Source organism: Vigna unguiculata, chromosome 6, assembly GCF_037176805.1.
Source record: "Vigna unguiculata cultivar grain cowpea cultivar isolate G323 ecotype 2 chromosome 6, ASM3717680v1, whole genome shotgun sequence".
NCBI classification, from domain to species: Eukaryota; Viridiplantae; Streptophyta; class Magnoliopsida; order Fabales; family Fabaceae; genus Vigna; species Vigna unguiculata.
Window position 1 is genome coordinate 49,490,550 of NC_140797.1, and position 22,998 is coordinate 49,513,547.

Here is a 22,998-nt window from a genome sequence, read left to right on the forward strand (position 1 = left end):
GTGTCTAGGTGTGTGTAGACACGAAGTTAACCATGAATAAATGGGATGAACATTTTGTGCAGCTGCATACTCGGTTTCTTAACGGTGCTTTTGTTTTGGTTATTTTCTGTTTCTTTTGGAGTTTCTTGTAGAAATTTGGGTTGTAAAATGCAGCACAGCAAGTATAAAATATTCATGTTTGAGTGCGGGACTTTCAAAATTGATTACGAAAGAAATTGATTTTGGATCGAATCGATGTATGTTAACATATTTTTATTTTAAAAGTAAGTTAGTAGTAAACATTTAGTATATGTATATTTTTATCCATTGGAAAGGTTATTCAAATCTGTTTTTAACTCAATGTGGTTTAACCTAATTTAGCGTGAATTAAAGAAAAAAAAATACTCGATGGTTTTTAGGACAAAAGAATCTTGCTCCTTTTCCCCTCTGTTGGAGATTCCAGTGTTAAGAATAAAATTTTCAACTGTTAAATTAGATGTGGTTAGCGTGAAAAATAAACAAATTTTCACAATTGCTGGTGTATTCAAAGGTGTTAGTTTCAATACACGACTTCATTGCCATCATTGAGGACCGCAAACAGGACTTGATTTTGCGGTCATTCTTCGTCCGTAAAAGTACTGATAGAAAAAAATTCATCAAAATGATGGAAAAGTATAATTTATGAGGTGAGGATAATGCCAACTACCATCGTGAACAACGAGTGGTGATGATAGAGATAAGATAGATTGAGGCACGAAACAAAGCCACGTGGCCGATTGGTAGCATATGAGCTAACGTTGATGCTCGTTGCAACCACACTATTTCCACAAGCCCTCTCCTCGCTTCTTATCATTAAGAAGAAGCATCATCAGGAGTTGGTAAAGTAGCCTTCTACTCATCAACTCAACCAAGAAAATGGCCACCACACCCGCTTTATGTGGCCCTGTGTTGAACACCTCCTTCCTCAGGAAACAACCACTGAACATGGTAAGCATGAGGGCATTCCAAAACGCTAACGCCATGTTTGGTGTGGAAGGAGGACGTGGAGGTCGTGTCACTGCCATGGCTGCTTACAAGGTGAAGCTGATAACCCCAGAGGGAGAGAAAGAGATAACTTGCCCAGATAATGAATACGTTCTTGATGCTGCAGAAGAAGTAGGCATTGACCTTCCCTACTCATGCAGGGCTGGTTCTTGCTCTTCCTGCGCCGCCAAAATTGTCTCCGGCCAAGTCGACCAGTCAGACGGTAACTTCCTTGATGACGACCAGATTGATGCAGGCTTTGTTCTCACCTGCGTTGCTTTCCCAACCTCCGATCTTGTCATCCAGACCCACAAGGAGGATGAGCTAGTTAGTTAAATCTTATCATCATCGCTGTCATCAAGTTTCTTATGTTTCTTCCCTTTCTTTTATGTCTTGTGCCATTTCTCAGGATACACACACCCATTATGCTTTATTACGTACGATAAGTAGCTTCTTATGAAGTAATTCATTACTTCCCCTGTATTAGCAGTTCAACTTGTTTTTTGTTAACTATAATGTAATAATCTTTTCCTTACAGTTTTTGCACGCAATATCCTCTCAAATTTTTTTACCTTCGTATCACTTCGAAGAGAAATGATATTTAATTGTATCTACCACATGGTCATGTCTGGCTTTGCTGCTGTAACAAAGTTCCGTTGGAAAATTAATTTACTACTCTTGCATTGGTGACCACACGTTGCATACGTTGTAAGACTGGTTAGTAAATTTATGACCACAAATTGGATCTTTTGTCATTGTCTCCGTCTTAATATTTAATGGTGTTGGATTCATAAATTTATGAAAGCAGTGCTAAATACTACCACAGACCTACGCATGAATCTGTACAACAAATACAAAAAAAAAAGGCTTTTCATTGGTCAATTAACAATACATATAATATTTAGAAGCAAAACAGATAGAAGTGCAACTCAAAGATACTTGCTTGTTTACGTTTTCACGCTCCCAACATTTTTATATTTATGATTTCATCATTCTCTTTTTGGAGTGAAAGAGGGAATATCTCTATCAGAGGAAAATTTGGATAAATCCCACTCAAACTACTATCTGATAAGTCATTCTATATATATCAATCCAAGACGTGTTCTCTTCCCCAGGACTTGGATAGGGTGCTCTTGGAACAAAGTTTTGTAACTATTAAAAATGTTTTTTTTTTTCAGGCTAAAATATGGGTACTTGCGAATGGAGAGATAAATGAAATAAATTAAAACAGCAAATGGGGTTCTGTTATTCAGGTTCAGGTCAAAAGTAATTTCAAATCTTCCGCAGTAGCAAAGAATCCACTAAAAAAAATGCAGAAGAAAGTAACAGATTCACTACCATTGAAGTATTTTAACAATATTTTAAAGTAATGTTTAAAAGCTGTAAAAGAAGAGTATGAACGGATAAGAACATTGTAATGATAGTTTTCAAGTGAAAGCCTGGATTGTGAACAATCTGTGGAGATAACAGAGGCACAGGTTGCATGCGACCAAGATATGGTGATAACAATCGCGAAGAACAAGTTGTGGTAAAGCCACGTGGCAGTGGGGTTGTAATCACAAGCTCCTTATCGTTATCAACAAAGAAGAAGAAAAATCCATCAACTTTGCAAGCAAGAAAGAGGAGAATGGCGTCGATCTCAGCAGCTTCATGTGGCACTGTGTTGAACACCTCCTTCCCCAGGAAACAGCCACTGAACATGGCAAGCCTGAAGGCATTCTCCATGTTTGGTGTGAAAGGAGGAAGTGGTGGTCGTGTGAGTGGCATGGCGAGTTACAAGGTGAAGCTGATCACACCAGAGGGAGAAAAACAATTTGAATGCCCAGGTGATGCATACATTCTTTACCAAGCTGAGGAAAAAGGCATTGATCTTCCACACTCATGCAGGGCTGGTGCTTGTTCTTGATGAAACTCAAGAGAGTGAAGGCTTTGTTCTCACCTTACCCCACTTCAGATGTTGTTATTCTCACTCACAAGGAACTTTCTTCCTTTATTTTCTGTCTTGTGCCATTTTCTCAGGATATGTGTATATATAAATATCATGAAGCAATTAGAGGCATTGGAGAAAAGCAAAACATTGTAGTTGTTCTTTTCCAAAATTAAGGAATGAAGTCAATCAATTGCAAATGGTTATATTCACACTTTTGTGTTCTCTTTCTGTTCTACCTTTTACTTACCCCGAAGAAAACTGAAAAGTGTAAAACAACTAGGAATTTCTACAAATGTGTTATTTTCACAACAAAATTTTGTAAATAGACGTTGTAATGACATCGCAAGCACTGAGTACCACAAACTCAACTGGATCTTGTGGCTGAACAACGGATTTATTGTCTCTGAGTGAATTAAAGATATCAGATAAGAAAATGAGTTCTTCTCGAGTTGATATAAATAGTTGAAGTAACAGAAGTGTTTCCAAATTAAACTTTATTACTGATGAAGTAAGAATTTATGAAGTAGATGAATGAGAAGAACGAAAATGTGGTAATACGTGTGGTGATAAGAGAAATATGGATCGAGGCCTAGAACAGTGACACGTGGCAGATAAGGTTGCACGTGATTTCATATCATGTTGTAGTGACCACCAGTTCCTTATGTATCTATCAGATTGAAGAAGAAGAAGCAGCAAGAGCAACAACAAGAACAGAAAAACAGATAGTTACAAGTTTGAAGAGGAAGAGGAGAATGGCATCTCTGTGTGGCCCTGCGTTGAACACCTCCTTCCTGAGGAAACAACCAGTGAAGATGTCAAGCATGAAGGCATTCCAAAACCTTAACTCCGTGTTTGGTGTGAAAGAAGGACGAGGAGGTCGTGTGACTGCCATGGCTGCTTACAAGGTGAAGCTGATAACCCCAGAGGGAGAGAAAGAGATAACATGCCCAGATAATGAATACATTCTTGATGCTGCAGAAGATCAAGGGCTTGATCTTCCCTACTCATGCAGGGCTGGTGCTTGCTCTTCCTGTACTGGAAAAGTTGTGAGTGGCACAGTGGACCAGTCAGACAATAGCTTCCTTGATGACGACCAAATCGGTCTAGGATTTGTTCTCACCTGCGTTGCTTACCCCACCTCTGACCTTGTTATTCAGACCCACAAGGAGGATGAGCTAGTTGATTCTTAGGATGTTCTTGTTTTCTTTCAAGTGTGATGTTGGAGGAAGGACATGGCAAAGGTATTTTTTACTTTTGTTCAGTGTCTCAAGTATTTATGTTATGTCTTTAGTTACTCTATTGTTGTACTGTGGAGAATCAGCTCCTATCTCATGTTCTTAGTTGCTTCTTCTGTATTCAAGATAATCGTATTCGCGATTTCGCTTCTTTTCTGCATTGTTAACTTGTTCTCTATTCAAACTCCAACATGATACACGCTCAAAGTAAGTCAAGGATATAGAACACAACATTACAATTGATATGTGTTTAGATGCATCCGAAAAATCTCACATCGTTTCTAAATCGAGTTGAAATATAATTTAAATACTCATATCTTCTTTATCTTCTTCTATTCAGATCAAATATAATTTAAATATTTTTATCTCTTTTCATCCTCTCTCCATTCAGATCAAATGCAATTTAAAAATTATTACTTCATTTCATCGTCTGAAACACCTTTTAAGAATAAAATCATGAAGAAACTTAACACTTCGATGCGGATAGTATTTTAAGGTAGCTGTTCCTTGTTTGGTCCTCCCTCCTGAACAGATTATATGATATGCTTCGTGAACAGATTTTTGGTTCAAGAATTTCTCCATGTTCCAGAAACCATACAAACTTCTTTCTGCTGCACAGTAGTACTGCAACACAAGTATATTCAAGGGTCAATCAACACATTATTTCTTCTAACCAAGAAGGAGAATAAAATGTTTCAAATTTCTCAATGAAAATACACTCCACAGATAAATAATGAGATATCCTTAATAATTGCTTATATGTTCTAATATTCTTTATAAATATTCTCTATTGTGACCGGGTGTTTGTGATATGTTTATAACTAAGACAATGGAAAAAACAAATTTGCAAGTCGTAGTCGAACGTGTTTTCTTGAGATATCCGTATCATCAATGAAAAAAACAATTTCTTTATGGAGTAATTATTATTGAGAATCTTACAATAAAAAAAAAAATTCTAACTATCCAGAAACAAAATCATATTATAAATTTAATGTAGTATAATTTTTTTTAATAAAGAAAAACATTTAATATAATTTTTCTAAATAAAATTGTAAATTACTTTCTTATGACTGTTTATTTTAATAAAATTATAAAATCTCAAATACACAACTAGCAAGTCGTTTATACATCTTAAAAACTAGTTGAATTGTGATGATAATTCTCAAATTAATTTTAAAATACTTTTGTAGTGTTCCTTACTTCGTATTATTTAATGTAGGGTTTTGAGTAAACTTTGTAAATAACACTTGAGATCAAAAATGAAAAATTGGATGGCAAGAAAAAAAAATCTATATCAAATGAAGCTAAGGCCAAAAGAAAAAAAAATTAAAGATAAATTTGTTAAGTTAATAAATTATGAGTGTATAACTCAAATTAGGAAAGAATACAAGATTGACAAAGATAAATATATATCAACTTATGAGACAAAAACAACACAAATATATTTATATATATATATATATATATATATATATATATATATATATATATATCCATCTCATTTTTAATTTAAAAATCCAACTATTATCCATATTTGATCAATGTAAAAATTTCTCAAAAAATCAAAATGAGTAAAACAAATTTATTTATCGCCCTAAATACTCACATAATCTCATGAGACTCTTGACGAGATTTCATGGTAGTATTGTAGTGTACATAATTAGACAAGGATTAAAGCAATATTGCATCCTAAATCAGTCAGACTTACATAAAGCAGACCGATTCAAGTGGTGAGAATAGCAGGAGGTCCTAGTCTTTGTCAAGATAATGATCCTAGATGATCATGGACTATTCTTGTCCGTGGTAGGGTGAAACTCATTGGCAATGATTTTGCAGAGCAGTAGAGGTCACTACAAGTGCAAGCATCAGTGAACCCGATTTCTTTTTTATATTTATCGGGATAATTGAGTCAAAAGATCTTTATTGTTTGCTATCACATACCTTGTGTGCTTACTGAAATGTCTGTTTAAAGATTTGCTATATATATATATATATATGATGAAAATTATTTTTATTTCTAGCTTACCCTTTTTCTCTATGTATTCTTTGTTTGGTTTTCCTTTTTGTGATGATCACCAAAGGTGTGAGTAGATTAAAAGTTCCTAATAATCCTGCATGTTGTGGTGATATTGTTATATAATTTATGTGTTTAGTTACTACTCTTTTTTTGGTCATTTTTTATGCCTTAATTATCCTTTTCAGTATAATTTGGGATGATCGTAATGATTAATTCTTTATATTTCATGTCTCTGTGTTCTAATAATTTATAATTGTGTGATGATTCCTTTACTATAATCATGGACGTTACATTATGTAAAAATATACTTACAATTACGTCATCCTTATTAATAACTACTAACAGAATAAGAAAAAAAACACTCAAATTAAACTACAAGAATACATGACAAGTCCATATGTGGCCGTTCTTGATTGTAACACTTCTAAACCATTTTGTAAATAACATAGAGCAAAGTAAACACCATTCGTTGAGAATGTATAATTTTGTAAACAATAAATAAATTAAAAAAGGAAGTTCAATTTATAATGAATCCATGAAAAAAGTTAGCACAATTAAAGGAGTGGATGACCATAAACCATAGGTAGAGAAGTGGTCCATGGTAGATTAGATTCCATGTATAAAGTTTTAAACACTTACCAAAAAAAGAAAAAATAATAAAATATAACGAGTCATAAAATGATGCCACGTGGCAGATAGGGTTGCGTGTGGCCTCACCTCATGCACGGTATAAGCACAAGCACACTATTTCTGCAAGGTGAAGGTCCCAATTTTCTTATCTATCAGCAAGAACAAGAGGAAGAAGAAGAAAAGCTAACAATGGCGTCGATCACACCCGCTTTATGTGGCCCTGTGTTGAACACCTCCTTCCTCAGGAAACAACCACTGAACATCTCAAGCATGAGGGCATTCCAAAACGCTAACGCAGTGTTTGGCGTGAAAGGAGGAAATGGAGGTCGTGTCACTGCCATGGCTGCTTACAAGGTGAAGCTGATAACTCCAGAGGGAGAGAAAGAGATAACTTGCCCAGATAATGAATACGTTCTTGATGCTGCAGAAGAAGTAGGCATTGACCTTCCCTACTCCTGCAGGGCTGGTTCTTGCTCTTCCTGCGCCGCCAAAATTGTCTCCGGCCAAGTCGACCAGTCAGACGGTAACTTCCTTGATGACGACCAGATTGATGCAGGCTTTGTTCTCACCTGCGTTGCTTTCCCAACCTCCGATCTTGTCATCCAGACCCACAAGGAGGATGACCTCGTTGCTTAAATCTTATCATCGTCGCTGTCATCAAGTTTCTTCCTTTCCCAGCACCATTGTCTTTTTGCCTTTATTCTGTACCATTTTTTAAGGATATATACGTATTATGAACAACTTGTTCATTGCTGTCACTATAATTTATCTTCTTTTCCTTACTGTTGTTGCACACCTGATACTTTCTTAAATTGTTATAGAAGATGATGTTAGTGCAGAGGATTACAGTACCGAAATATGGTATCTGAAGTACTACTTAAATTAATGTCTATGCTCATTTAAGAGTGATTTGTACATGTATGCTCTATGAAGTTCCAACTAGTTCTCAAGTAACATAAAAACACTAATTAATCATGTTTTCTGAAACAAATCAAGGAGAGTGATAGCTTTTGCTTCCTCTACGTTACCAACACGATCTTCAACGTTGTGGGAGGGTTGTGGGGGATTGGTATGTACAGATTCAGACAAATATTCAGCTTCCTTGGTGGAATCTTTTGCTTTGTTGGAAGTCTCGAAGTTCAGCTGGTCTACTGAACTCACTGTAATCTGATTCAAAGAGGCTAAAGAAGAGCTTCGAGTTAGAGTACCAGATGCTACTGTTATTTCGTCCCTCTCATCAATTGTTGATTCTAAGGAGCACACTGATCTTGCGGTGTGTGAATGCAACGAATCATGCTTTGACTTGTGTTTCACTCTTTTACACCAACTATGCAGGGACTCTCTAACACTCTCCGCCACTAGGGCCTTCTTACATCGAGACCCCATCTGAAATGAGTCATCAAAAACATTTCCTTTAAGATAGAATAAAATATGAACTCTGCATATTTTGTTAAGAACTTAATAGTTAGGATTAAGCTAACCTGACAAACTATTATATTCAGGGGCACTGTCATATAGCTACACCAGAACTGAACAATAGCACTGCAAGATTAAAAATAACAAAATATGTGAGTGTCCCTGCAGATTTGAAGTAGTGTTGTAGCATCTAGAAAATCTTGAATGAGAGACGAAACCAACCCAGATGCCAACCGAATGATGATCATGTAATGATTTCTCATGAAGCACGAGTGTTCTTGGAATCCCCACTGGACAAACAAATCAAGATAATTCATCTAACAAAAGCATGTTGTGAGTCACGAATACAATCTTGAAAAAACTGAAGTCTTACCAATGTCCAAATAAACGTTGCCATTTCGAATGCATTCTGCATGAACAGTAGAGAAAATAAGAACAGAAAACACAACCATGCAGCATGACCTGCCTACAAATAAAGTGTTTATCAATTCTTACCTGAAATATGACAAATTGTATCAGCCATAACAGTATGTCTGGTTTTTTGAACCAAAATAGATCATCGCGTGGCTTTACTTGTGTCCTGGGAAATGGACCTGTCTGCTCCATAATTTCAAGTGCTAAGGTGGATACAACATGTTGAAGCTTTGCCCCTATCAACATGACAAGCTTTTACGTATAGAGAAATCAGACCTTGATGAAAATAACTTTCAGTGGAATTTTTTTTTTTTTCATTTTGATTAGTTAAAATAAAAAGTTAGAATATACATACAATTGCAGGGATAAATGATAGCCAGAAGTATATATTCAGACCTGCAAATTTAGAAACTCAAATATCTGAGGAAATTGATTAAAGACACTAACAATATACACGTCTATAATTCTCAAGAGAAGCTACCGTGGATGTTCACGAAGATGCACACAATGGCATAAATCCAAAGCATCCAGCTGCAAAATTGAAAGAAAAAAGGGTTATCCAGCTATAAGTTTTCTCATTGTTTTTCTTAGTAGAAGTCTAATCTTGGTTAATTAAGCAACTTACTGTTAATGACTTGCATCGGTTTGCAGAAACACCAGTTAAAAGGAGAAATCCATTTTAAATTGGTTCTTACCTTATTCCTAGAATGCCTTGGAATTCATCTTCCATGCTTCGAACCATATATTGATGGAAATTATAAGATAACGGCAATTTGTGTTCCTGTAAATTCACATAGCAGGGAGCGATTACAATGACATGGAAATTTTTGGATTTGTGAATACAAAGGTACAGTTCAGCACACCACCTAATAGCATTTAGATAGTTACTTGGATTTAGAAGAATTAATCAAAAGATTACGCAATCAGAGAACAATAATGGACCAACAAATCTCCATGCATGCATTATTTTATCCAACATCCTTCAAGAAATAAAGAACTTACAGTGATGAAACCTAAACGTAGTGCAAGGTAATCTGATTTTCGTATAGAGCTCCTAAACTGACGTAGAAAACAGAGCTGCAAGGTCAGATCACAAATATTAATCCATCATGATACATTCAAAGTGTGCGCAAAGATAATACCAAGAAAATTTAGAAGTTAGGAATTGCTACAAGAATTTCCAATCCATGAATATTTCCTTATCTTGACATACTTTTGAAATTGTAACTATTTAAACTGAAAGATGTTTAGATGGTTCAGCTGCCAGAGAAATTATGCAGAAAAACGCCATTCCAGTAAAAGCAACCACACAAATAATTAAGGATTTGCTATTTATGTTGAAATATTACCATCCAGTTTAGGATTGGACTCCTGCTCCATGGATGAGAAGTGCGATGGAAAATAAATGTTGTCTGTCGCTTCATCAGCTTGATTTTCTTTGCTGTTCAACAAAAAATAGTAAAAATATAGGCCATACATTAATTTGTTATATGCGATGCAGAAGAATGTCACATTTTTAGACCAATTGGTATTAAGTAAAGTTGTTCAAGAGCATTTCAAGAAACAGGGAAAGAAAACAAGTTTGGAGGGTTTTCCCTCAGGAATTTGTTTGTACATTGACAAAGTTCCTACATTACATGCCAATTACCTTGCTGGTTTCCATCGCTTGGCATCCTAGCCTGATTTTCCCATCTGCGCCAACTATAGATCTGCAAAATCGTGCAACAAAGAGAAAAATAAAGACTAATGTTACGAAAAATGTTAACCCGTTCGTACAAAAACACAAAATCCCTTAACAAATGCCCCTCCTTCAGAGGCCGACACCTGACAGCTTGGTGAATTAGGAACTTCTCCTTTGTTGGAGTAGGTTCCTCCCCAAGGTTTGAACTCGAGACATTGGGTTCATTGCAAGACTATGATACTATTGTTATGAAAAGGTTAACCCGTTCGTACAAGGACACAAAATCCCTTAACAACCAGATATTTTTTAAGATTTTGGATTGAAGGTGGTGTAAAAGAGTCCAATGTTGCTAAAACACTTTTAGGGTTGATAAATGTACTGAGAAGTGTTTTACATAATTTGGAAGTTCCACGTCGATTAGAGGTAAGGCAATTTCATAGTATATAAGTGAGTGAAAATCTTATCTTACAAGTTGATTTTGTGAGGTTGAGTTAGACTTAAATTCAACTTTCTAACACATAACCTAGTAATAAACTGAAAATTTTGATGACTTACCTTGCTCATTGCCAAACCAACTGCCAGACAGCTATACAGAACATGAGTGATTCCGAGAACAAACAAAAACCGGTGCAGTTGCTCAAGACCCTCGTATGAAACAAACGGTTCATGACCCTGCATTCACGTATTAGTATTTTCAGAAGGGTTATCTGTTGTATTAAAAATCAGATATTTCATATTAAGTATGACAGTATATGGAAGATAAACAGATATCCCCTGTTACTGTCATTCAGTAACAGCAGGTCTATGGCAACTATTTACTTATAAGTTATACTCATTGCAATGAAGAAAGCAAAGCTTACATGTAATTGTAATTAATGTATGTTACCTCTCCACATTGGTTGAATGCTCCAGCACTTAACCCCTTTGGAATACCAGTTTCACCAGGGATAGATGATGAGTTTTCAAGCATGATATTCTCATTGATGTCGAGGTCTTGCTCAGAACAAATATAAAATCGACTGCTAAAAAGTGACGAATTCACACAAATTTCAGAGATCCACCTTGCACTTTGTGCCAACAGCAAAGAGATAAGCCCCAGTAACATCAACTCTATCACAAAAAGGAGCAATCCAAGTAAAACACAACAGAAAATATCAGTAAAACCGATAAACTTCACAGCTCTTGAAATGTGAAATCATACTCAGTGTCATTACCTTCCTTAAGTTTCTCCAGTGAAGCAAAAAGTGCCTTCCTCCTTGTTTTCTTCAGCCACTGCACAACCAAGAAAAAAAATGCTTCATATCTTCTTCACGAGATTTGAAAAACTAGTGTTTATCAGTCCATTTTTTTTTCTCACAGTTCAAGCCTGTCACAGCTTATGAGAAAGAGGAAAAGCTTCTGGAAATGACTAGAAAACAAAAGTGTGACACTATCATGCAAGCAAACAGTGAAAAGGGTGATTTTGTTTACTCTACAGCTTCTATCTACACATGAATTTTCAGTGTTTACCTCTCCAAAGCGGTAGATTGAACGTTCAACCAATAAGCAGACAAAGACCATGACAGCGACAACAGAGGCAACTGAATACGTTGGTGTCTCAGCCAGAGAGCGACCCTGGTGTAGCACCTCTGCCATTGTTCACTTCAACGAAACAAGTTGAAATCTTTTTCATGGGAAAAGCAGAGTGCTTTGATTCCACATAAATGTGAGCCAGATGGGATCCATGGAATGGGGAAGTGCAGTGCAAAACGGAAGTGTATCTTAGTTTAATAATTATTTGGTGAAGAAGGTGCATGTGGGCATTGGAAACCTCACTCACCTTACACATAAACTCATTATTTATTGTTCTGTCTGATCATTATTTTCTTCACTTTGCACTCTTTTTCTTCTCTCTCTCTCCAAATCCAAAACCATGCACATGGGGGTTTCCCACTTTCCCAGGTAAGGTTGCTAATAATTTGTAAGTTACAAGGGTCCCAATAGAAACCTGGTATATTCTGTGGTTGTGGATGGTCTTATGATGAATATGAATCCACAACAAATCAAACAAAAGCGAGTTCTGCCAACAAAAAACATCAACAGAAGGAAACACAGAATGATAGTTTAATGATTAAGGTTATGTTTTGATTAAAGTTGGTCAAATGATTTTGCAAATTTTAACATACACTCATAAATTCTAATCCACACAACAAAGAATGAAGAGTTTTTTTCTAAATTTTTCTTCTGGTAAAAATTAACTTTTACAAGAGAATAAACTTAAGCAGAGCAGAGATAATACTGTTTACATTTTCATTCGCTTACAATTATATTTCAATTCAATTTTAATGCGAGAGAAAATTTTCATAAATTATATTGGTTTTTATTTATATCAGAGTTATATGTAATTGCGATCTATTATATTTTTTTTACTGTATGGCCTATCGCCGGACTATCGGTCAGGCGGACCAAGGACAAGCAGCCGCAGGCACCGTTATAGGCGGACCTTCCTCTGGGCTGTTGATGTGGTAATATTTCCTCAGTACTTTAAGGGGACTTGCGACCAAACGTTCTGTGCGTTCATTTTCAATTGAACTTTGTCTCCACCTCTTAACAACCGACCTGACGCACGATCCTTCGGTCGGGCGACCACACCAAAACCTGGATTAGTGGAAAAAGTAAGGTAGGATAATAGTCAGTGATCAAGTTTAAAAAGCAATTGAGTCATGATTAGGAGACTCTAATCACAGGCTCATACATAGAGACCAAAAGTAAGTTGGTAAGGATCTTTAACTAGCATTTATTACAACATTTATTGTTACCTATCCATCAGACTTAAACTGACTTAAATATCGGAACTTTTTAAACAGAAACTCGATTGCCCGAACCGCCGAGCATGAAGAGAAAAAGACATTGAATCGAAGAAAAAATTGAACAAGCTAACCGAATTAAACGAGGAGAACATCAAACAAAAAAACTTTAGGATAATTTGAATATTGAAAATAGTATTTGACCCCTACACCCGAAAGAATTTTCAAATATTACAAAACTTTACATCAAAAAGACTATATACACGAGCATCATGATATTTAATTGTAGAACTCTTGTGAAACTTTATCACACAAAAACAGTAGATGCAAACATTAAGATTTTTAACTTTACAATCTACTGTATTTTTAATCGATTAAAATCAATAAAAAAAGTAGATGAAATTAATTGAAAATAAAGAGATTACTTATACTACATTCATAACAAACATTATAACTCAAAGTGAATATCAAATAATTAATCAAAATCATCATCTACTTTTATTATTTTGCACATGATGATTGAAAACATCTAATTTTTAAATTTGAAGTTTGTATGAGAAATTTTCCCCCCTTCTTTTAATAATATAACACAATGTCATATATATGGTCCTAAAAACGTAATGTATACATACCATAAACTAATCATAAAACAAATTGTGAGACTGAAAAAGAAAAAAAAATTGCTACATTTTATTTTTATTAGAATCTTGTTTTCACACATCTTAGAGTGTGCTAGAGTTTAAGAGGGTGACTTTGGATGAACACGGGAGGTTCACAATTTAATTAATTAAGTGAAAATTTATTGATAAAATCTTTCAAAAACAACTATTTAAAAAGCACAAAAATTACATTTATCTGTTATTATCGTATTTACAACCTCTACCTAATATGATATATCCATTATTATTTTAATAAAGTTAGAATAATTGCATTGAATCGAAATTAACGAAATATAACATATATTTGATATGAAATTTATGATAATCGGTTGATATTGAAAAAGAAAAACACATATTTATACCTAAAGAAGTTATTAATAAAAACTATATTTTTATCTTAACCACAAAAAAGGTTCAAAAGAAAAATAATAACTTCACCCATATCTTTTACTATATTTTTTTGTCATATACTACTATTGTCCATCGATATTTAGAAGGGCAATAAAATAAAGGTAGAAAAATGAATAAGGTAAAAATTGAAATATAAAAGGTAGAAAAAATGTTTAAATTATGAAGTTTGATAACTTCGAAGGTTTAAATTTTTATTTTTAAATACTGTTTAAAAGTAGTGATACCTATTTTAAAATTTAAAAAATAATCATCTCACATCAATACCATTTCTTTATAAATTGTTTAAAAAGTTTTATTAATAAAAGGTTTCTTAAAATTGTTTTTAAAAATTATTAAATGCTTTTTTTTTTTAATTTTCTACCTCTTATTACAACACTGAAAGGCACAGACAAAGATCCATTTCCGTCTCTGTAACATTTATTTTAAATTGTAAATATTATTTGATTGATTAATTCAATGATCTGTTCTGTTCTGGAAGAAGATAAGGAAGGGTGAAAGAAAATCGTAGGTTTGGACTGAAACCCTAACTCCACTCGACTGTGCCCAATTTGATCGCCGCCGCCGCTGCCGTCGCTGTCGCTGCCGCTGAATCAGGTTCGAAGGTTTTCCGATGCTTTCCGTATTTTCTTTCCTCTCTTCTCAGTTTCATCTATTCCTTCCTTCTTCTCTTTCGATTACAATTGTTTTTCCCATTTTCCCGCTTCCGTCATTTACCTTTCTGTGCGTGCTTCCGTGATCTGCTGCATCGTCCTCCCCGTTCTCATCTGACCCTTCCTTATTTGATTGCATTTTTATTCGTCATCCTCGTCTCTTGCTTTCTCGCTTCTTCTCGCTTCTTCTTTAATGCGTGTCTGCACCTTTCTATATAATATATTCGATTTCTTTATTTATTTATGAAACCTTTCTTCTTTCATCAATTCTGTAATTTTAAGTTTTTCATGCCTTCCAATTTAGCTTTCTTCTTTCATCAATTCTGTAATTTACTGTTTTTATCACTTTCTGATTCCTTCATACTTTGACATCTGGTTGTCCAAAACAGATGTGTAGATATATACAACTCTTGCATCTAATAAAACGAATTGTAATATATAAAGATGAAATACGACGTGTCTAATTAACTACTCGTTAGAGAAATTGATTGAAAACTATCAATGGAATATCCTGTAATCTGTATTCAAAGTTAACTTATATTCGCATTTACTTAATATTTGTTCAGTTATGTAGTTTTCCCTCACTCCGGTTCTCAGTATAGGCCATCTAACTTCGCTAGTCGTTTTTTTAATCCCTGCATTTGTCCTCCGTTTACCAAGCATAGGAAAAAAAAAAGAAAGAAAAGTTCTTTGCATTGGTTTACTGATGCAATTATTGTGCTGTGATCGTGATATTATTTTACTTTTTAGCATACAAGTGATTGTTTGCTATTATTTGACACCATACAAAAATGAGTTTGTTCCTTACTGTTTTTTCGATTTGTTAACTTATATTATATATTGTTGACTATATTTTTATATTTCTGATCGTGGCAGGGGATTATTTCACTTTTGTTTCCTCTCTAAAATATTGGGTAGCTGCTATATGATATCTTAATATTGCCACTGGAAAATATATCATGTCTGAAGATGCTGGATCTATGTTGGTAGTTTATGATGATCCCTCCGACCAACGCTCACTATCTTTGGATGATGCAAGCAGCACTGAGGAGTCTCCCGATGAAACCAGGCTCTCCTTGGAAACAACACATGATGCTATTCCATACATTGGCCAAAGGTTTGCCACTCATGATGCTGCTTATGAATTCTATAGTGAATTTGCGAAAAGGAGTGGCTTCTCAATTAGACGTCACCGTACAGAAGGAAAAGATGGTGTTGGAAAAGGACTTACTAGGCGCTACTTTGTTTGTCACCGTGCTGGCAACACTCCTGTCAAAACATCAACTGAAAGCAAACCTCAAAGAAATAGAAAGTCTTCTCGTTGTGGGTGTCAGGCTTACATGCGTATTAGCAAAACAACAGAATTTGGAGCTCCAGAATGGCGTGTGACTGGTTTTGCTAACCACCATAATCATGAACTTTTAGAACCAAACCAAGTTCGATTTCTCCCTGCATACAGAACTATCTCGGATGTTGACAAAAATCGAATACTAATGTTTGCCAAGACAGGAATTTCTGTTCATCAAATGATGAGGCTTATGGAGCTTGAGAAGTGTGTGGAACCTGGATATTTGCCTTTTACTGAAAAAGATGTTAGGAATTTACTCCAGTCATTTAGGAAATTAGATCCAGAAGAAGAAAGCTTAGATTTATTAAGAATGTGCAGAAATATTAAGGAGAAAGACCCTAATTTTAAATTTGACTACACACTTGATGCAAACAATCGTTTGGAGAATATTGCTTGGTCATATGCTTCATCAATCCAATGGTACGATATATTCGGTGACGCGGTGGTGTTTGATACAACACACCGGCTGACTGCTTTTGACATGCCGCTGGGGATATGGGTTGGAATAAACAATTATGGAATGCCTTGCTTTTTTGGCTGCACACTTTTACGTGATGAAACCGTGAGGTCGTTTTCCTGGGCACTGAAGGTACTGTGATGAAGTTATCATCATTAGTTTTTTTTTCTTGTTCTTTTTGTTCAAATTGTGTCGTAGGCTCTTCAGTTTTTTTACACACTGCCCTAATTAGTGAAAACAAGCGAAATGGAAGGGCAACAAATTTCATCTTTCTTTCACTTTTTACTTGTGGAATCTAAATTTATGAGAAGTTACGCATCTTTTTAATTTACATTGCTTGTTTCTTTTGTTTTTCTTTTTTCTATAAATCACCTTCTTGGAAGGCTTTCTTAGGGTTCATGAATGGAAAGGCTCCGCAAACTATATTAACCGACCAAAATATATGTCTCAAAGAAGCACTATCCACAGAAATGCCTACAACAAAACACGCTTTCTGCATATGGATGATAGTAGCAAAGTTTCCATCCTGGTTTAATGCTGTTCTAGGGGAACGGTATAATGAGTGGAAGGCTGAATTTTATAGACTTTATAATCTTGAGTCAGTTGAGGATTTTGATCTAGGTTGGAGGGAAATGCTTTGTTCTTTTGGGTTGCATTCCAATCGGCACATGGTTAATTTATATAGTTCACGCTCTCTTTGGGCGTTGCCATTTTTGAGAAGCCATTTTCTTGCTGGAATGACTTCAACTGGTCAGTCAAAGTCAATCAATGCTTTCATTCAACGATTTCTGAGTGCACAAACTCGCCTTGCACACTTTGTTGAACAGGTATTATATCTCTCTGTCTCTATTGATATGGATATTGTTATGTTGGTTTTCAAAGCGTATATGCGAATTTGGTTTTATCCAATGTTTTATAGTGAAAGATCTATATCTGTGTTGACTTGGGTTTTTTTGGCACAATCAGGTAGCTGTTGCTGTGGATTTTAAAGATCAAACTGGAGAACAACAAACCATGCAGCAGAATCTCCAAAATGTTTGCCTCAAAACAGGGGCCCCTATGGAATCACACGCGGCCACAATCCTCACTCCTTTTGCCTTTTCAAAGCTCCAAGAACAACTTGTACTGGCGGCACATTATGCATCGTTTTCAATTGAAGATGGTTTTCTTGTGAGGCACCACACCAAAACTGAGGGGGGTCGGAAAGTTTATTGGGCCCCTCAAGAAGGAATTATAAGTTGTAGCTGCCATCAGTTCGAGTTCACTGGTATTCTTTGTCGGCATTCTCTTAGAGTTCTTTCAACAGGAAATTGCTTTCAGATCCCAGATGGATATCTTCCTATTCGATGGCGTCGCATAAGCATGCCCTCTTCTAAGCTTCTTCAAAGTGCGCCAAATGATCATGCTGAAAGAGTTAAGTTACTACAAAACATGGTTTCTTCTCTGATGACAGAATCCGCTAAATCTAAGGAACGGTTAGATATTGCAACAGAACATGTTTCTATCCTTCTGTCTCGCTTAAGAGAGCAACCAATTTCTTTGCAAGGTGGTCGAGAGTCCCAGAATTAGCACACCTCACACATACATGATCTTTACCAGAGTCCCATAAGGGCTGCATTTCCAAGTTACATGTTCTGGCTCATCCAAAAGGCCAGCAATTGTCTCTACGAAAATGAAAAAAATGAAGAGAATTGGAGATAGTTCCAAAGAGGTAAGCTTACAAGTTATATAAAAAAGAATTTCTGCCCCCAAAATAACAAACCTTGCAAGCATTTGATTTTGAATCTGGTATTGTATGAATTAGTCCCCATCGTGCCAATCTCTGCATATACATAATACCCATAATATTTTCAAGTAAGCAAAACTAATTTTCAATTGCAGAAAGTAAAAACAAGACTAACTAAAATACAGCTAGAGGTACAAAATGTCAGAGCCTAAAAGTTCATTGCTACCAACACTCTTTGCATGGTCTTCCACAAGTCCTCTATTGTTGAGAAAATTTTATCAGGTTCCCATCAAATAGTGAGTGGGCCCAGTTGTTTTTGATTCCCACACATAAAATTTAGCCTATTGAAAATGTTGCATAGGGTTTTTTCTTCCATTTCTCCAGCATATACTAAACTGGGAACCATTCGTCAAAGCTAAAAGAGATGCAACAGATGCGATCAAATTTATGGTGGATGGTGATGGAATTTTTAAGTCAATTTGCAACCACTTGCCTTGTTAGAAAGTCCAAGTTTTTCTGAATCTTAATATTGTCAAATCAATTGAGAGCAGCAAATACTAGTCAGAAGATACATCTTGCCAATGCTCAAATGAGCAAATAAATACACCATGCAGGATTATATTCTTCCCACCACTTTACCAAAAGTAACAGTTTGGAAGCATTATTCATAGAGAAAGCCAACTAAGGTGAATGGAGTAGCAATAATACAACAAAATTCCTAATTTGTCTGGTATTGTAACTAAAATTGAAACTTGGGGAGTTAGAAATACAATAAAACATCATGTTTGTATTCATTCGAAAAAAAGAAAAAAAAAAACATTTCCAACTAAATAGGTCCCAGAAATCAAAGAAACCACCGATGAGGACACTCCAGGAACAACCTATTATTGGGTTCTGGCAAGACAAGACCCTGGCAAAGGCAGCGGTTAGAATAACAACTGGAGTGATCAGTTCAATCAACTACTACAGAGTTCTTAGAAAGGTTGTAATCAGATGATCCATCTTGTGTATAGCAGAAAAAATTAAAGTAGTGACAATGAAGTTTGTGAATAAAGGACACGACGACGAGAATAAATAATTATGTCTTATGAGTTAAAATACAAGTTGAACTCCACACGACACGTTGATAATCTAATTTTCTTGAATTGAAAAATTCAAATGATGTAAAAGATAATGTTTTTTTTATTATACTGTCTTATTTAATATAATTATATATAGTTTTGAAAAATAAATGACGCTTAATTTTTCGAAATTGAAAGAAAAGTTGTAGTGGTGTTAAAGTTCTATAATATATCTATTCTGTATCATGTTATCCTGTGTTCTTAGAGTATGATTAATAATAATTAATATGTATTAAATTTTATAAAATTCATAATTAATTATGATATTAAATTAATTTTGAATCTAATAATTAATTATTTTATTTTATTTAAAAGATAAAAATATTTATAAATATTGTACATTTATATTTAATATTTTACTTGAAATACACTAATAAAAAGTAAAAGGTAATTAAATAATTATATTTTACTATTGTTAAAAATTAAAATATAATTAAATGTAAAAAATTTCAAATTAATAAAAAAATCAACAAAAAATAGTATAAAAAAATTACAAAAAGAAATATTTAAAATTTTATTGAGTTTTCTTTTTTTTTACCTTTTAATAAATTTTTATTAAACAAAATCTTTTATATTAAAGAAACACTCAATATTTTAATATCTAAAGTTATTAATTATAAAGACATAAAATTAATAATATAAAGAATAAATTATTTAAATTTTTAAGTGAAACATTATATTTAAATTTACATCTTTGCAAGTAGATATCTTAGACATTATAAAGTATATATTTTATGTTGAGGAGATTTTGCTTAGAGATTCTAAATGGCATTTTTGTCTATATAAATATGATATATAAATTTATACTATTTTAATTAATGAATTTAATTATTTTAATTTTTAATGTAAAAATGATGAAATTAAATATATTAATTATATCTTAATTAGTATCTTGGAATATTGGTTAGCACCCATTAACATTCTCTTTATTCTTTTATTATGGACATAGTTATAGGAAAAATTAAAATAATTTTGAGAAATAATTTTTCTGGTATTTGTTGTGCTATCAGTACTCACATTACTTATTTTTCTATTGTCCGAGTATGGATTATAAAAGAAAACCTTGTTACAGTATTATACAAAACAATCATAAAAAAAATCATAAAAAAATGTTATTTTCATTTCAGTGATGAAGATTATGGATGACAATGGGGCGGGACGGGTCAGGTTTCACTATCCCATACCCATCCCTGTAAAAAAAATTCATCCTCATCCCTATACCCAAATCCAACGGGTATCAAAGTTTTATCCTATCCCCATCTTCATCGGATAACGGATATAATCTCGTACTCATACCCGTACCTGTTTCTTTACTACTTCAATATAAATTTTAATTAATTTTTATAAATAATAAAAAATTACGGTAAAGGTAACATAATATTATCAAATATTCAATATTAGGAGTAAGATTGTTTATTCGATATCAAATACTTTGAAATAAATTATAATTGTTTACATTTTAGATTGTAATACCAAATAAAATCATGACAAGTAAAACATTTATTAAATTTGCAAACTGCAAACATTAATGAAACCTAGTTGATAAAATTTAAAATTATTTTTAAAGAAATTGAAAGGAAAACAAATATTCAAATTAAAATATATTTTAAATGTTTGTTTACTTCATTTTTTTTAAATTCTAATGAATCTCTTTTTTTGTACACTAATAAAAATAATAATACATCACTTAATAAAAACGCAAATAACAAATAATAAACATAATAAAAAAAAATTAACATAGGTATTGTATCTTTTGAACTCCAATATATGTTGGATGGTGATAAAAAAAAATTATGGCAATTACATTAAATTTTGATATTGTAGTAAATAAAAGATATTTATACAATTATAGTGAAAAATTACAGTATGATTGATATAATGAGTTAGAAAACAAAAAATAATTAGATAAAATATACTGAAATAGTATTCTACATGATGAAAATAAACAACAAATAAAAATATTAAAAAATTAACAAATGTATGTCTTATAAATAATTTGAGAAACTATTAAAAGAAATCGCACAAAGAAAAACGAATGTATATTTAAGAATATGATAAGATGAAAAATACCTTAGACATCTAAGAACACTTTTCAAACATCGACATATATACTAAATGGTTGAAAAATAATTGTTTTAGCAAAACAAAAGAGTTCTTGAAATGAAACCAAAATTAATAAAAATAAGTAATTTTTTTTTATATTACCTAGTAAATGAAAAATTTATGTTATTAAACACTTAAATTGAGAGTATTAAACATACTCATGTGAAAGGAAAATATACAATAAATAAAAATATAAAAAAGTAATAGAAATATTCAAATATGAGACATACAAATATTTTAATTGACATACATCATTTTAACATAATTACATAAATGTTATGATAAGATGAAAAATATATTGGAGATGCAAATGAGTTTCATGACAAACCAAATAATTAGAAGAAATAAAAAATTGAATATATATATATATATATATATATATATATATATACATATATAGAGGGTTACTTAATTAATTGTAAATATTGTAATAATTAAAATGATGACAGAGATATGGCGGGGATATGTACATCCCCATAACCATCCTCATACCCAATTGAAAAAGTCGAGAATTTTCCATCCCCATACCCATACTCATACCCAATCAATGCGGGGATTTCCGTCAAAACGGGGACGAGTTCGAACAATATCCACAAGACGATTTTATTTGTCATCTCTAATGAAGATATTTATTCAGGGAAAGTCACATATAATATAATAATTTATCTAAATTTCTTTATTATATTTATTTGTTTGCTATATAAATCAAAATAAGGACTTGAAGATACAGTTCATTAATCAGTAAGCTTATTATTATATTAAATCATATTTTAACTACATTTTTTTATCAATATTAAGAATTAAACTATTTAAAATAGTTTAGGGAGCTATTATTGTAATATTTTAAATATATTATTTTATATCAAAGTAAGTATATTAATTTATTCAGTTCATTAACTATTTCCTTTTCTTTTATTTTTCATTTCATTTGCGTAATTTATAAAAGTTATTTGATCTTGATATTCCACTAGATAATCCAAGTGAAACATATAATTTCTTTTATAGCCTACCTGTAATTAGGGCTGTCAAAAAAATCCGTACCCGCGGGTATCCGCAGATAAAACCCGCAACGGGTAGGAAATGGATATTAAAAATGGATACCCGCGGGTATGAGTATTTTTGATACCCACATGTTAACGGGGCGGGTACGGGTATCATAGTATCCGTACCCGTGGATACCTGTACCCGCTAAACTTTACCTTATATATATTAGTAAACAACATTATGAGTCTTCATCCAATAATGGTGGTCAGATTCTTACCCCACAAATGAGTAAATTACTTCCATATACTGTGAAGGTATTGATGTGTCTCTAAGACTGGTTATGGACCAACATGAAAGTTAATGAAATTAACACTTTTATTTAGATATTTTAATTAAGTGATTGTTAGAAATTTTTACTGAACTTCTTA

General features: G+C 33.4%; 4 protein-coding genes and 2 pseudogenes across 6 annotated transcripts; 5 read left to right on the forward strand and 1 right to left on the reverse strand.

The window, feature by feature from the left end:
- The first annotated feature begins 773 nt into the window (after positions 1-773).
- On the forward strand, positions 774-1,539 carry LOC114187787 (ferredoxin pseudogene; annotated as a pseudogene). Its single transcript, XR_014995796.1, has one exon. The product of XR_014995796.1 is annotated as a ferredoxin pseudogene (transcript).
- Positions 1,540-1,686: 147 nt separating this feature from the next.
- On the forward strand, positions 1,687-3,141 carry LOC114187785 (ferredoxin-1, chloroplastic-like; annotated as a pseudogene).
- Positions 3,142-3,597: 456 nt separating this feature from the next.
- Positions 3,598-4,327, forward strand: LOC114187788 (ferredoxin-like). The gene has a single exon (XM_028076155.2). The coding sequence runs from the start codon at positions 3,685-3,687 to the stop codon at positions 4,120-4,122; it is 438 nt and encodes a 145-aa protein (XP_027931956.1). The 5' UTR covers positions 3,598-3,684; the 3' UTR covers positions 4,123-4,327.
- A 2,676-nt stretch (positions 4,328-7,003) lies between these two features.
- On the forward strand, positions 7,004-7,596 carry LOC114189161 (ferredoxin, leaf L-A-like). Its single transcript, XM_028077867.2, has one exon. The coding sequence runs from the start codon at positions 7,004-7,006 to the stop codon at positions 7,448-7,450; it is 447 nt and encodes a 148-aa protein (XP_027933668.1). The 3' UTR covers positions 7,451-7,596.
- A 77-nt stretch (positions 7,597-7,673) lies between these two features.
- Positions 7,674-12,220, reverse strand: MLO4 (Seven transmembrane MLO family protein). The gene is made up of 15 exons (XM_028077866.2): positions 11,835-12,220; positions 11,540-11,597; positions 11,212-11,435; positions 10,881-10,997; positions 10,293-10,353; positions 9,994-10,085; positions 9,647-9,721; positions 9,340-9,425; positions 9,126-9,175; positions 9,000-9,040; positions 8,726-8,896; positions 8,604-8,639; positions 8,453-8,520; positions 8,296-8,356; positions 7,674-8,200 (listed from the first exon to the last, which is right to left on the reverse strand). The coding sequence occupies exons 1-15, from the start codon at positions 11,958-11,960 to the stop codon at positions 7,787-7,789; spliced, it is 1,680 nt and encodes a 559-aa protein (XP_027933667.2). The 5' UTR covers positions 11,961-12,220; the 3' UTR covers positions 7,674-7,786.
- Positions 12,221-14,616: 2,396 nt separating this feature from the next.
- FRS11 (FAR1-related sequence 11) lies at positions 14,617-18,455 on the forward strand. Of its 2 annotated transcripts, none has more exons than XM_028075191.2 (4): positions 14,617-14,775; positions 15,708-16,768; positions 17,020-17,463; positions 17,603-18,455. In XM_028075191.2, the coding sequence occupies exons 2-4, from the start codon at positions 15,791-15,793 to the stop codon at positions 18,203-18,205; spliced, it is 2,025 nt and encodes a 674-aa protein (XP_027930992.1). In that variant the 5' UTR covers positions 14,617-14,775; positions 15,708-15,790; the 3' UTR covers positions 18,206-18,455. The 2 variants fall into 2 exon arrangements, with proteins under 2 accessions (XP_027930992.1, XP_085530594.1); XM_085674468.1 differs by having other exon boundaries at positions 14,636-14,783.
- The last annotated feature ends 4,543 nt before the right edge of the window (positions 18,456-22,998 follow it).